The sequence below is a fragment of the Pseudorca crassidens genome, chromosome 15, assembly GCF_039906515.1.
Source record: "Pseudorca crassidens isolate mPseCra1 chromosome 15, mPseCra1.hap1, whole genome shotgun sequence".
Lineage (NCBI taxonomy): Eukaryota > Metazoa > Chordata > Mammalia > Artiodactyla > Delphinidae > Pseudorca > Pseudorca crassidens.
The window spans coordinates 21,896,538-21,912,645 of NC_090310.1; the positions used below are offsets into that span (position 1 = coordinate 21,896,538).

Consider the following 16,108-nt stretch of genomic DNA (forward strand, 5'->3'; position numbering starts at 1 on the left):
CTTCCTTCCTTCCATCTTTCCATCCCTTCTTCTTTCCCTTCCCTCCCTCTCTTCCTTCTTTCATTTTTTGTTTCCTGTCCTTTCCTTCATTCATTACCAAGTATTTGTTAACCATGTACTATAAGCCAACTTTTCAGTAAGTGAGGCACAGTCCAGGCCTTTTTGCCTGAGGGAGGATCCCAGTCTCTCCTGGAATGAAGTTGAGCCTGTGGATCAGGCAAAGTTACTTTATAGTGAGAGGCAGTTAGGTCCAGAAGGGGACTGTGGTGTTTGCCCTCTTGCATCTCCAGAAGCAACTCACACTTGTGATGAGCTTCTATTCCATTATGTGCCAGATAAATATGTTATCAGTATATGAAGAAATATAATAGTTGCTAAATAAATATTTGTGAAATAAGCACATTGAATTTTCCCAGGATTTTATGTTTACGAAGCACTTCCTCATTTATTTTGTTTGAGCCTCACAGCCCCATCAGTTTATTAGCCACCATTATCACTTTACTAGTCAGTTAATTGAGGCTCCAGAGGTTACATTCCCTGTTCAGGGTCAAACATCTAGAAAATTCTGGAACCACGAGCCAAAACCAGGTTTCTTGGTGCCAAATACATTATCTTTTCCACTCTCTTACTGCTGACTCATAAAATTCTCATTTAGTAATAGTAATGCCCTGCCCTTCTGGGTTATCTCATGTCCTGTCTTTAAAATTCATGTATTGATAGTAAATGTTGCATGTATTTATATCCTTGCCAATTAGTAACAGCTCCCTAAAGGCAGGGATCCTATTTTGTTTCCCTTTCTTTTCCCCCTTTCTCCTTTCCTCCAATCTTTTCTCCCTTCCTATTTTTATGGTATATCCAAAAACAGATTAAGCTTTGCAGCCAAAGAGACCTAGGTCCAAATCTCACTTTTTAACCCTAAGCATACTATTCCATGACCTTCAGTTCCTCACCTCTAACATAAAGGTAATACTCTCTTCCTTATAAAGTTATTATTTTGATTAGATGAGATAATATGTATAAAACTCCTAAAATCTTACGTGACACAAAACTGGGCATTTAATCAATGTTCATTGGAGTTTATTGAGTGCCTTCTATGTACCAGGACTGAGCAATATGCTATTTTAGAAAATCAATCCCTACCCTGGAGGAAATATGGGAAAAAATTAAATGTCTGTTTGTTAATGCCAATCTGTCAATAAAGCAGTAGAGCCCAGAACCCAGGAAAAGCTCTTCCATTATGGTAAGAATGTCCACTGGCTGAGCCCTGCCTAGAGTGAGGATGTAACAACTGGGCACAGACTCTCCCATGGAGGGATAATCATCTGCTACCTCCTGTGAGAGCAAAGGATCCCATAGACTTACAATCTGTGGCCATGGCTTCTTTCCCCAGATGACCTCAACATGCCAGCCAAAGAGGTGTATGGGGCCCAGCCCCCCATTGAGCTCCTGAGGCAGTGGATTGACCACGGTTACTGGTTTGACAAGAAGGACACAAACAAGCTGGACATCGTTGATGTGCTGCTTGTGACAGCCATGGGCCCCCCTGGTGGAGGAAGAAATGACATTACTGGTACGTGAAGGAGAGAGTTCATTACTCTTCACCCACCCCCTGCAGAGCCAGACCACCTTCATGGATGGAGGGTTGGTGCAGGGCACTCATCCTGATGGAAGGTGGAGAAAGGTGTGTTTAGGCTGTAGCCAGAGACACTTGAGTTAGCTTCCAGGAGTGTCATTTGAATATTTCATGTTGGTAGTTGTATGAAATAGGATGGGAAGATGAAAAGAGGATTTGAGGAGTCTTTGGCTAGAGGAACAGAGAGTCCCATGAAGAAGGGAGTTCAGTGTGGACAGCATGTGTTCCAGGAGGGAGGCTAGATCAGAGGTTCTCAACTAAGGGTGCACGACAGATTCACCTGTTGTGTTTCTCGTAATTCTTTGGATTGTCAGAGACAGAACACCTAACCCAAAGTGGCCTAAGGAAAATCATAATGATAATAAACAAACAAATAAAGAAGATTTTTTCCCCTGTCATCTAACACTTCAGGAATATATTTTGCTTCAGGTGCAACTTGATCCATCTAGGTCTACAGATTTTCATACTTTTATTCTGAGATACATCCTTGGTTAAGAATCTTAATGCCATTTCCAGACTTAAGATTCTGTGGCCTTGCTCTCCCCTGTGGCATTTGTCTTTTTCATTTGTAAAATAAGGAAGATAAGCAGGGTGATTTTACTTGGGTATACAAACCCATCACCTTCCACTTCAAGTATAGAGTCCAGGGGTACCTTGCCTTGGGTTTGAGTATAACAGGATCTCAGGCACTTGGCATCTATAAATTCAACACTTCTCTCACTAGTGAGAGGGAGAGGAACTTGGTATATTACTTTTCTCTAAGACCTAGTCATTCTATAGGACAAAATATTTGCAAACCATCTGTCTGATAAGGAGTTAATATACAAAATATGTAAGGAATTCATACAACTCAATAGCTAAACAACAAACAATCTGATTTGAAAATGGATAGAGAATTCGAATAGACATTTTTCTAAAGAAGACATACAAATGGCTAACAGGCACATGAAAAGATGTTCAATATTGCTAATTATTAGAGAAATGAAAATCAGAATCACAGTGAGATATCACCTCACACCTGACAGAATGGCTATTAACAAAAAGTCAAGAGATAACAAGTGCCCTTGTACACTGTTGGTGGAAATGTAAATTGGTGCAGCCACTATGAAAAACAGTAGGAGGTTCCTCAAGAAATTAAAAATAGCACTACCATATGATCCAGCAATGCCACTTCTGGGTATATCTGAAGGAAATGAAATCACTTCCTTGAAGAAATATCTGCACTTCCATGTTCATTGCAACATTATTCACAATAGTCAACTCATGGAAACAACCAAAGGGTCCATCGATGGATGAATGGATAAAGATGTACACACACACACACACACACACAATGGGATATTATTCAGCCATAAAAAAGAATGAAATCCTACCCTTTGTGACAACATGGATGGACCTTGAGAACATTATGCTAAGTGAAATAAGTCAGAGAAAAACAAATACTATATGATATCACTTACATGTGGAATCTAAAAAAGCCAAACTCATGGAAACAGGAGTAGAATGGTGGTTGCCGGGGTTTAGGGGATGGGGGAAATGGGGAGATGTTGGTCAAAGGGTACAAATTTCCAGTTATAAGATGAATAAGTTTTGGGAATCTAATGTATAGCATGGTGACTCTAGTTAACAACAACAGCAACAATGGAATTGTTACTTGACCTTATTGTGGCAGTCATTTTGCAATATCTATATGCATCAAATCATCATGTTGTAAACCTTCAGCTTATGTATGTTATATGTGAATTATATCTCAATAAAACTGGCAGGGGGTGGAGATCTATTCAAAAGGGAATATCTGTTTCCAGTACATATCATGGAAATAGTAATTACTAACATTTGTGCAGCAGTTGACAGTTTTCAGGCTATGTCACATATATGATATTTGAAAAGATCCTATAATAAAGACCAGTGCCCAAAGTCTGCCAGGAACACATCTGTAGTCAAGTGAAATTGGGTTTATTAATTTGCTGCAGAAAGGGTGTCTGCACAGCATGGAGAACCATGAGAGTGGCTGGTGTAAGAGAGTTAAATGGACTTGTGCTGGGTGATGTGAGGAGAGGCTTAAGGAACCAGGGACTCTGGGATTGGGTAATCTCAGAAAGTGGGGACAATTTGATGAGTGGGTATCTTAATTTTTTTCTCTGCTTGGTAAAGAAGTAGAGTCATTCATATTAGCTAGGGGGGAAGTTTTCATGGTTTCAGAGCAAACTTGTTTCTGTCTTGTTCCATCATAGCTAGGGAGTGACCTCGTCTGATGTTGATATTTAATGGAATTGTGTTCAGTGGAGAACTAACAGCCTAGCTGATATTTGCCAGACCAGCTGCCAGCTTTCAGGGCTGAGATGGGAAACCTGAAGCTCAAGGCAGTGTAGTGTGGTGGCTGAGAGTATGGCTTGGCAGAAGACTGATCTGGGTTTAGGTAACATTAACAAACATTAAGTACTATTAGTATCCTTATCATCAAAAGAGTAAGTGAATTTCTCAAGTTCACACAACTGTAAATGGTTCCAGATCAATGTGTAAAATATTATTCTGGCTTTTTTTTTAAAAAAAGAAAAACCTACATATGTCAATACATAAGTATAGTGGAGTATATATATATATATATATATATATATATATATATATATATATATATATATATATATATAATACTTATGTACTGACATATGTATTTTCCTTTTAAAAAAAATGTCATATATATATATTGAAAAGAGTTTTGGGGAAAATGTCAGCAGCTGTGCCAGAATCATCATTTTTGGCTCTTCCCAAATTCCCATAAACAGAGCAACTAGATAGCAAACCCAAAAACCTATAAACAACATTTACAACAAAACTAGTTGGCAGAGTATTCCCCACATATTCTAAAGTATAATTGGTGGGAACAAACCACTGGCAGCTACAAGACCCACATGTTATCTGCCTCTGTGCGGGAGAAAGCAGAGGGAAGTATTGAGACATCTAACAGACCTGAGAATGGTTGAACCCCAAAGTAGCAAACAGGTATTCACTGATAAGCATGGCAGCCAATCTGAGAACAGGAGCTGAAGTTGGCAGGACTTTTACCTTCTCAAATAACAAGTAAGCACAATGAATGTGCAGTGAGCTCTGAGGGACTAGAGCATTATAGCCGGTTGTGATTTCTCTAAACTAACAACCCAGGTCTCCCATACAAGGTGAGACCCTACACTGAAGAGAAACTGGAGTTGAATCAGAATTGAGCAAGTTAAGATTACTAGAAACAAAGGAAAGAGAAGGTCAAAATGAGAGTGAGAGAGAAGAACAGAGGCAGGAAAGTTCAGAAAGCAAGTCACTATATTTTTGAACACTTAAGAAATCAACAGAAAAGGAAACTTTGTGGAGTTAGAAAAGGCATCTGAGTCAAGCCTTCTCTAATTGCATATATAAAAATGAGCAAAGAAAAGTATTGAGGTCATGTTTCATAAAAATTAATGTAGGAAGGAAGAGAGTAGAGAAAAACACCCCTACTTCAAAAGCACAACAGAAAGACATACTTTAAAAACTTTAATCTATTACTTCAAAATAATCTGAAAGACACTGATGAGATAATACAAGGCAGGAAAGAATGACATAAATCAGAATTAGAAAAACTTAGAAATTGAATGATGGAACTCAAGAATTAGGGAAAAAAAGTTACCTTAGAAATGAAGCCAAAACTAAAAGGAGCAAAAATAGAATAAATACAATCAGTAATGCCTTAAGAAATAAAAAATTAGAAGGAATTTTTTCATCAGAAAAAAAAATAAAGACATACTACAGCATCGATGAACCTTAAAGACATTATGTTAGTGAAATAAGCCAGTTACAAAAGGACAAATATTATATGATTCCACTTATATGAGGTACTCAGGTTCACAGAGACAAAAAGTAAAATGGTTGTTACCAGAGGCTAAGGAGAGGGAAATGGGAAGTTAGGGCTTCATGAGTTTCAGTTGCAGAAGATGAAAAGATTCTGGAGATAGGTGGTGGTGATGTTCACACAACAATGTGAATGTGCTTGATGCCACTAAACTGTACACTTAAAAAATGGTAAATTTTATGTTATGTATATTTTATCACAATAAAATTTTTTTCTAGAAATGAAGAAAGGAACTAAAAGGTTTGAGAGAAAGTAACAAATATTAAAGTTAGGTAGAGGAAATCCAACATACAACTAACAGGAGTGTCTAAAGAAGAAAACTGAAGTTTCTTCAAAGAAGAAAACAGAACTAATAATAAAAGCTATAATCCAATAAAATGCGCCCCCCAAAAAAGTATTTTTGAAAATTACATGTTGAAAAGGTACATTGTGTACCTAAGAATACAGACTCAAAAATGATCATTACCAAGACTAGTAAAATCACTGGACTTTAAAGAAAAAGAAAACTAGATCATCTTAAGAATTTTCAACTGCAATCTTTATGCTAGAGAAAATGGAATAACATATTTATGATACTTGAGGGAACACAATGAGAGTCAAGGCTTTTGTTGCCAGCAAAGCTGACCTTCAAGTATAAAATAAAAACTATTATCAACATGCAAGAACTCGGAGACTTATTTCCTTAAGCCCTTTCTCAGGAATCTGTTAGAAAATGGGTTTCACATGATCAAAATAGCTATAAAGAGATCAATATAACAACTGGTAGTGAGCATTACTTAATGTGGTTATTTGTTGAACTAAGACTACATGGGATGGATTGTAACATATAAAGCCTATATGATTTGATGATGTAGATATTAAACAGTTGAAAATGGAGGGGGATGAGGATAGCACATACAAGAAGTTTTAAACTCTTCTGTTACTGTAATTGGTGGTGGTAGTCTATTCTTATTCTGAGTGCGTTGTATGTAAAAAGTAGGATTATATGAATGAGTAACTATAGTATTTTCTGTTTCTACTGTCCCTTGTGTGCTTGAGAACCAGGACTCAGTGTGGAGAAAAGGAAATCAAGACGTACTATAGAAGAAGTTAAGAAAAAGCTCTGGAGTCCTAAATTTGAAATATCAGTACTAACTCATGTTCTAGGTCTAAAAAGTAATAACCAACTCATTAACAATAAGAATTCTTAGCACCCAGACTGTGGTCTTGAAATCCAGTTTCCTACTAAAATAAACAAGGCTTCTTGGAGAAATGGCTTATTGCATGTCTGGGGCAGGAAATATACAAGATGTATCTGTAACGTCTTCATATATGCCTGTAATGTTTTCATATATCCAATCATGAGAAAGCTTTCAAAGACTACAGGGCCCTGTCAAAAGCATTCAGTTAACAACACAAGGAGGCTCTAACTGGCAAATATGGGGAAATTTGAGCTTCAACAATGATAGTAATTTAAATGGATTGAAATTTATCAAAAGATATTTAAGTCTATGAATCAGTAATAACAATCATAGCTGGTCATCTTCAGAGGATGATAAAACACCAGTTCATTATCTTGAAAACTGATAAATAAATGGAAAGAAGCAAGCATTTATTTTGACTTTCTTATATGAAGTATACCACTGTATAAGCAAATAGATGAAGGGGAAGTGTCCCTTCTATAAATATTCCTAATATTTTAATAAACTATATAGTAAATGAAAAAGAAATTATATAATTAGAATATCACCATTTGGCAAACTTCAGTGAATTAATGGATCTAGCCATTGAGAATCAGTAGCTACCAACGTTGCAGAGGGAGAGACAACATCATGTGCCCTCTGATGAAGGACTACACCACCACCTATAGTGTGGCCAAAGAGGTGGAACCTGAATCTGATTAAGTCTCTAGGTACAGCTGCAAATTGGTGGGAAATACGAAGGGCAGAGGAACCAAGTAAATTACACCATGTAATCCTGACTGTGGAAACTTCTACAGATCAAACAGTCCAGCTATTCCATAGACAGAAGATAAAAGAATGGGATGGAGGGGGGAACCTATAGATTAAAAGAGACTTAAAAGACATATCAATTTTTTTTAATTAGCGGGATTAAACTCTGGTATCTAGAAATGAACACATGGTCAATAAAGATGCAAGATAGCAATTACTTTAAAAGTCAGGATAGTGGCAACTTTTGGAGGGAGAAATGGAGAGGTCTGTGATTGGGATGAGATATATGGAGGGGCTTCTATGGAGGGCTGGCAAAGTTGTATTTCTTGACATGGATGGTAGATGTAAGGATGTTAACTTTATAATGATTCACTAAACTATACATTTGTTTTGTGTGGTTTTCTATATCTGTGCTTTACTTTATATAGAAAAATACTTTTAAAAGAAGATATGCAGGCAAATCTATAGAGACAAAAATTAGATTATTAGTTGCCAAGGGCTGCAAGGAAATGGGGAGTGACTGCTAGCGGGTAAAGGATTTCTTTTTGGGGTGATTAAAATGTTCTGCTATTGATTGTGGTAATGGTCGCACAACTAAAATCCTAAAAAATCATTGAATTGTGTACTTTAAATGGATGAATTGTATAGTATGTGAATTACATCTCAATAAAGCTGATACCTAGTATAACTATAAATATATAGATATCTAACACTGGGTATATAGATACAAATACAGAGATGTAAGAATGTCAGACTAACAGTGGGGAGGGGAGAGAGAATGGATTTTGTGTGTGGGAGGTAAGGGATACTTTCTATAAAAGTATTTCTGAATTGTTTGATCATTTTACAATGATCATATATTGCCTTTACCTTTTTTTTTTTTTTTTTGCGGTACGCGGGCCTCTCACTGTTGTGGCCTCTCCCGTTGCGGAGCACAGGCTCCGGACGCGCAGGCTCAGCGGCCATGGCTCACGGGCCCAGCCACTCCGCGGCATGTGGGATCTTCCCGGACCGGGGCACGAACTCGCGTCCCCTGCATCGGCAGGTGGACTCTCAACCACTGCGCCACCAGGGAAGCCCTGCCTTTACCTTTTAACAACCTTGAGCACTGGACTAGCACTATTACCAGAACTTCTGCAATCATGGAGATGTTCTATATCTGTACTGTGCAATACAACAGCCACTAGTCACATGTTATCCTTGAGTAGTTGAAATGTGGCTAGTGAGACTGAGGAACTAAATTTTAATGTTATTTAATTTTCATAAGGCTGCCATATTGGACAGCACAGCTCTAGAACATTAAGGCAGAGGGAAAACTCTTCTATATCTCAGGATCTCTAGGCCCAGGAGGTAAGTGTGAGAATATATGCACACTCACACCTGTGCATGTTTTCCAGGACGATTCACTCGCCATCTGAATATCATTTCCATCAATGCCTTTGAGGATGACATTTTAACCAAGATTTTCAGTTCAATCGCTGACTGGCACTTTGGAAAAGGGTTTGATGTGATGTTCTTAAGGTAAGAGGTTTCTGTGTTATTGGCCTGGGGTCCTCAGTTCTGGCCCCTCTTTAACTGGTCTGCCTTCTCCTTCCTCCCAAGGTATGGAAAGTTGCTGGTACAAGCTACGATGACAATTTATAAAGCTGCAATGGAGAATTTCTTGCCAACTCCCTCCAAGTCACACTATGTCTTTAACCTGCGGGACTTCTCACGGGTGATCCAAGGGGTATTGCTCTGCCCTCACACCCACCTACAGGTCAGCCGCTATCATTTCTGTTATCAAGTTCATTCAGTGATATCCTTGGCTACATGGAATATACAATGATAAGAGTAATATCTAACTTCTATCAAGCATTTAATCTATGCTAAGCATTGTGCTAAGTATTTTGTAAGCATTATCTCATTAAAGCCCCATATCGACCCCAGGATTTAGAAACTATTTGAGAACTACCACCTCAGTCACCACCTGCCATTTATTCAAATAATTAACTGGATTTTCAGGATGTAGAAAAGCTTATCCGGCTTTGGATCCATGAGGTGTACCGGGTCTTCTATGACCGTCTGATTGATCATGAGGACAGACAGGTCTTTTTCAACACGGTGAGGGAAACCACCTCCAATTGCTTCAAGCAGTCTGTGGAAAAGGTAAGCCAGACCCTGTGATCATTTGGCCTCAGAAATTGCCCCAAATATTTGATCATGCTAGTCTCAGATTTCAGATTGTCTTCCTACTAGAGACTTAGAGCTCCACTTTCTGAATCTCAAGAAACAGTATATTGAGCCAACTAATCACTCAGTTTGCTGATATAATAGTTGGCCCAATTTCACTTCACTTCCCTGGTAACATATAAGTTTGGATACATTCAAACTTATGGTTTATGATATGATGTTATTATTTATGATTAATGTAAAATGCATTTGCAAGGTCAGTTAATTTTTGAGTTGAGAAATAAATACACCATGACTTTTCATGGTTTGATTGATGCCTTGGTAAAGCCCGAGTGAAAGATTGTCATGGTTTCCCATTTGTAAATACTTTCTCTTTTCTATTCTTTTTTTTTTTTTTTTTTTGCGGTACGCAGGCCTCTCACTGTTGTGGCCTCTCCCGTTGCGGAGCACAGGCTCCGGACGCGCAGGCTCAGTGGCCATGGCTCATGGGCCCAGCCGCTCTGCGGCATGTGGGATCTTCCCGGACCGGGGCACGAACCCGTGTCGCCTGCATTGGCAGGCAGACTCTCAACTGCTGCGCCACCAGGGAAGCCGTCTCTTTTCTATTTTGATATAAGTAAAGTTTTAAGCCTATGTATTTGCATCATCTAGTTCTACCTCTATTCTTAAGAAGCTACAATTTCTCCAAAGAAAAAATTACAAGTGTTTCATGTTGCATCCAGGGGCCAAGTGCAGAAGCACTGCCAGTTTTTAATATCAGGAAGAAGAGGCATCTAAAACATTTCTACTCTAGGTACAGAGTGGGGACCAGGGAAATGCCCGCACTTCTATTTGGTGAAGGAGCAAATACATTAAAAATGATGCCATCTTTCGACTACCTCCTCTTGGGATCTTACAATCTGACCACCAATGTTTTAATCACTTAGCAAACAGATTGACCCTTGCTTTCACACTCTTTTCTCAAATGTCCTTTCATCATAGTCTTTACAACCACGAGATCCACATATTTTGTTTAAAGAAAAAAAAATGTTGATGAACCATGACTTTGAAGAACGCTCAGAGGAAACAAATACATCCCCTGCTCCCTCCCTCTACATCTCTCAGTACCATGGTGGCTGGGGCTACTGGCTGAATGCCTAGTTGAGACTTACCTTTCCCACAGGTCCTCGTCCACCTGTCACCCACTGGAAAGATAGTTGATGATAATATCCGTAGCCTCTTCTTTGGAGATTTCTTCAAGCCAGAAAGTGACAAAAAAATCTATGATGAGATCACTGACTTAAAACAGCTCACAGTGGTCATGGAGTATTACCTGGAAGAGTTCAACAACATCAGCAAGGCCCCCATGTCCTTGGTCATGTTCAGGTTCACCATCGAGCACATCTCCAGGATATGCAGGGTCCTGAAGCAGAACAAAGGCCACTTGCTGCTGGTGGGCATTGGGGGCAGTGGGCGGCAAAGTGCCAGCAAACTGTCCACATTCATGAACTCATATGAGCTGTGCCAGATCGAGATCACTAAGAGCTACTCAGGCAATGACTGGCGAGAGGACCTGAAGAAGATCATGCTACAGGTCGGTGTGGCCTCCAAGAGTACTGTGTTCCTCCTCACCGATAACCAGATCAAGGACGAGTCATTCATTGAGGACATCAACGTGCTTCTGAACACGGGAGACGTGCCCAACATCTTCCCCGCTGACGAGAAGGCTGACCTTGTGGAGAAGATGCAAATGGCAGCAAGGACAGAAGGCGAGAAGATCGAAGCCACTCCTCTTTCTATGTATAACTTCTTTATTGAGAGAGTAAAAAACAACCTTCACATTGTCCTTGGTAAGAAGAAGCAAATTCAGTTTGCCCTTTTCCTCTGGGTATTTCAGGATCTCCTGTGCCTTAAGTCCGTTCCTCTTACCATGGTACCAGGAATGATCCAGCCAAGGCACTCACTCGCCCACGGGTCAGTGCCTAGAATTCCTTTGGAAACTTCCACTGTCCTGAACAACTGTTTTAAACCTGTTCCACTCTCCTCAGTTCTCGGAATTCTCCTCTGAACCCTCTCCTTCCTTTTAGTACAGTACCCGGCAACCTCACAGAACAGCACCTGGAGTTCTTCTCTCTATGAACGATAATATCTCCAGTCTATCCAGAAACTTAGGGGTCGTGTTTAATACTTCTCTCTTATTACCATGTCCTGTCAGTTTTCGCCTTCTCTCTCGCATATCTACCCACTTATCTCTACCTCTGCCACCTTCATATTAGCTAAGCCGCTATCATCTCACCCAGACCTCACCTCTACAGCCTTCTAACTGTTCTATGTCTACTCTGTCCATTCCAGACCTTTATGTTCCACTGAGTCAGGATGGGGATTTTTTTTTCATGTATTGCAAATGTGATCGTTGTATATTTACACACATACACAAATTAAAACACCTAAATTGCTTTCTATTCAGATAAAGACCAAAATTCCTAACCTATAGTCTTATAAGGCAACCTGCCAGGCTGTCCCCTGCATCCTCTCCACTCTCATCTCCAACCAAGCTTCCCCTTCTCTCTTTTTTAGCCACGCTGACCTCCTCACACTTTCACCTGTGCATTATGCTTCCTCCCACCACACTGGGTCTAAATAAACAGTGAAGGGAATTTGGAGCATAGAATCCAACCTCTGTGGTTGGATGGGGATGGGGTCAGAAACAAGCTCATGGCCCCACAGCTCCCTTATGTCTGTGAGTCAGGACAAACAGAGCACGTGGGTCAAAGGGCTCAAACCACTCTGGCTATGTGACCCTAAGGATCTGGAAGGGACAATGTGGATACTGGAGATGAGCCAGAAGGTATTGTAATAAACGGAATTCCCATCACAGTGTCCTGAAAATATCCCATGATTCCCCCTGTGCTTCCCAGGCACTCATCCTGACTATTCCCAATCACACCCTGGAGTGCCAATAGGAAACATGACTGCTCCCTTACCCCACCAGAATCCTTGGAAAGACCTGCCTGTCCCTTTCAGCCTCCTTGACTTGAAGAAAGAGAACTAACGAAGTCTACTTTTCATTAGCCATGAGTCCGATTGGGGACGCCTTCCGGAACCACCTGCGGATGTTCCCTTCCCTGATCAATTGCTGCACAATTGACTGGTTCCAGTCTTGGCCCACAGATGCCCTGGAATTGGTAGCCAACACATTTCTAGAAGATGTGGAGCTCGATGACAATATTCGGATAGAGTAAGTGTTAGCTGCATTTTAGTACGGCAACCAAATATTTCAAATGAAAATCTAGATATTGGCTCTATTCTTGTTGCTGTTTCAAAACTTATCATTTTATGTAAAAAAAAATGTCTTATATTTTTAAATCACATTTAGATATTTAATAAAACACCTTTGCTGATAAAGAATAACATTTCATTGTTCAGAATTGTCCTAGGATGCACTGTTGTCATAGCTATGAGAACCTGGATATAATACTATTGCTATTTCAATAGTCTTAGAGCATGCATTCTCAAGAGGGGTGATATTGCTGCCAAGGGGATGAAAACTGGTTCTTGTGAGGATTTTTTGTTATGAAAATAACTTTTTTTTTGTATAAAGCACAGATATACAAACGAAAAAAAAAAGCACTGAATTTTGGCTACAGTAAGAGAAGGGTTAAGACTGTTGACCACTCTAGGTGTCCCATGAAGGCAGGGGTCATATCACCTTCTTGTATACTTCTGTATCCTTAGTGCCTAGCAAGTGCCTGGTACATAGTAGGTTCAATTACTGCTTATTAAATGAATGAATAGAAAATGAAGGAATAGGTAGCAGTCAGAATATTCATGGCTTTTAAGAACTTTGAACTTTGTTCTCTAGGTCAGAAGACCCTTAACCTGGGTCCATAGGCTCATGAACAGAATTCAGAGGGACAGTGAATGTGAGTGGGGAAAAAGTACATCTTCGTTTTCACTGACATCTAACTGATACTTTGTATTTCTTTCAACAAATGTAGGCAATAAACCCCAGAAGGATTGTGTGACTTTGTTACCAGTAGGAATCACAGTTATTTTCATAACTCACTCAGTCATTACAGATGCCCCAAATATATCATTTCCTTGAAAATGATGGTAGTTGTTAGATCTGCTGTCCAGTCTTACTATTTAATGCCACAGTCGGCAAATGATGATCTGTGGACCAAGTCTAGTTCACAGCCTGTTTTCGTAAATAATGTTTTATTGGGAAACAGCCATGCACACTACAGTGGCAGAGTTGAATAGTTGCTCTTGAGACCATGTGGCTCACAAGGCCTAAATTTTTTTTTTTTTTTAATTTTTGGCTACGTCACGTCTTAGTTGCGGCACGTGGGATCTTGGTTGGGGCGTGCGGGATCTTTCGTTGCAGCGCACGGGCTCTTTGTTGTGGCGCACAGGCTTTTCTCTAGTTGTGGCCTGCAGGTTTTCTCTCTCTAGTTGTGGTGCACAGGCTCCAGGGTGCATGGGCTCTGTAGTTTTGGCATGCGGTTCCAGAGCACATGGGCTCTGTAGTTTGCGGCACACAGGCTCTCTAGGTGAGGCACGTGAGCTCAGTAGCTGTGGTGCGGGCTTAGTTGCCCTGCGGCATGTGGGATCTTAGTTCCCTGACCGGGGATCAAACCCACATCCCCTGCATCAGAAGGTGGATTCTTTACCACTGGACCACCAGGGAAGTTGTCCCACAAAGCCTAAAATATTTACTATCTGGTCCTTACCAGGAAGAATCTGCTGATCCCTGATTTAATGCATAAATAAAATCACACATATTACTATATCATAGATTTGGTTTTTAAAATATTTTGAAAACTCTTTCAACATAATTGGTTTCCTTTGTAACCCTCTATATATTATATTATGCATTTTAAAACATTATTCTGCAAAGTCCAGAGTCTTCACCAGACTAACCAAGGTTAAGAACTCCAGCTTAAGCCCTGGTGAGTCACAAAAGTGATTAAAGATAGAAATTACCTAATCAAAGATCATTCTAGTAAGAATATATACTTCCCCAATCATTCTCGAGGCTCTGTTGACATGCTTCACAGAATTTGGGATTCTAGTAGGCCATAGCGAGCGGCTTTCTCACATCCTCACATCTGTGAACCGAGGCTGTACTGGATCTCTCTGGAGCACGTTGGGCCTGCCTGACCACCTTTGTGTCCTCGGCAGGGTCATCTCCATGTGCAAATATTTCCAGGAGAGTGTGAAAAAGCTGTCGCTTGATTATTACAACACACTTCGCAGACACAACTACGTTACCCCCACCTCCTACCTCGAATTGATCCTAACCTTCAAGACGCTCCTGAATAGGAAGAGGCAAGAGGTGGATATGATGAGGAACCGCTACCTGACAGGCCTGCAGAAACTTGAATTTGCCGCTTCACAGGTGAGCGCTGCCAAAATAGTACAGGGACAAAGTGGTCCAAGACCGATTGGATGCGGTAAAGCACTTGTTCAGGTGCAGAAGTCAAGAGAGCACCAAATAAAATAAAGACAGCCTCTGACCCTGTGCTCGCAGAACTCACCTCACTTGCTTGGCCTAAACCCAGCCCTGTCTATCTTTAAGATTTTGATGTTTTGTTCATCATGGATCTTTTTGAACTAATTTTAACTTTTTACAACATTACAGTAAAATACTATTTATCTTGAATACTGAGTTCTTTGGAGCCCCCTTAAATTTTGTGCCCAAGGCAAGTGCCTTACCCACCTCACCCCTGCCCCAGCCCTGGATACTCTCGTGGGGAACTGGGCAGAATAAGACAGTGGTTAAGAGCAGGGCCTGGACTCAAATTCCAGCTTTATAACTTATCAGCTATAGAACCTTGACGATGTTATTTCACCTCTTAGGGCCTAGTTTCCTCTTCTATAAAAAGAAGTGATAATAACAGGCTTCACTTCATAGGGCTATTATGAAGATTAAATGAGCTGACACAAGTGTAACCCTTAGCAAAATGCCTGGCATATAAATTAGTAATTGATTTGTGCTTGAGCCACTTGACACAACCGTACTAAGGCATGGATTTTCAGCACCAATAAAGAACTAAGGAAGGGATATATGTATATGTCTAACTGATTCACTTCGTTATAAAGCAGAAAGTAACACACCATTGTAAAGCATTTATACTCCGATAAAAACGTTAAAAAAAAAAAAAGAACTCAGGTAACTGAATGGTTTGCAGTAGGTTGACCTGTCAGTGAGTATAGCAGACCCACCAACATGCAGCACAGGGGTGGGAAAGAACATCAGGGGTGCCTCTGTTGCTCTGCTCCTGCAGTTGCTGGGTCCAGTTCAGGGTCCTTAGCTTTCAGAGAGATGTTGAAAATTGGAGTCTCTCCAGACAAGGGTGAGCAAACTGTGTTGAGCAGCAAAATGACCTGAGACAGTCTAGACCAGTAAAGAGAATGTGGTGCCAGTTAACATTACGTGAGCCCTACCACGTGCCTGGTGCCGTATAGGAGGAAGGTACTGTTATCACCACATTACGCACAAAGAGACCA

General features: G+C 40.2%; 1 protein-coding gene across 5 annotated transcripts in view; it reads left to right on the forward strand.

The window, feature by feature from the left end:
• DNAH3 (dynein axonemal heavy chain 3) overlaps positions 1 to 16,108 on the forward strand; it is a 194,658-nt gene that overhangs the window by 138,182 nt on the left and 40,368 nt on the right. For 4 of the 5 annotated variants that reach the window (XM_067706433.1, XM_067706435.1, XM_067706434.1 and 1 more), the window contains 7 exons: positions 1,391 to 1,570; positions 8,842 to 8,965; positions 9,047 to 9,203; positions 9,449 to 9,592; positions 10,779 to 11,445; positions 12,668 to 12,833; positions 14,780 to 14,996. In XM_067706433.1, coding sequence (XP_067562534.1) covers positions 1,391 to 1,570; positions 8,842 to 8,965; positions 9,047 to 9,203; positions 9,449 to 9,592; positions 10,779 to 11,445; positions 12,668 to 12,833; positions 14,780 to 14,996 — 1,655 coding nt within the window. Of the gene's footprint in view, positions 1 to 1,390; positions 1,571 to 8,841; positions 8,966 to 9,046; positions 9,204 to 9,448; positions 9,593 to 10,778; positions 11,446 to 12,667; positions 12,834 to 14,779; positions 14,997 to 16,108 lie in introns of those variants that run through there. The other variant, XM_067706437.1, reaches the window with a different exon arrangement.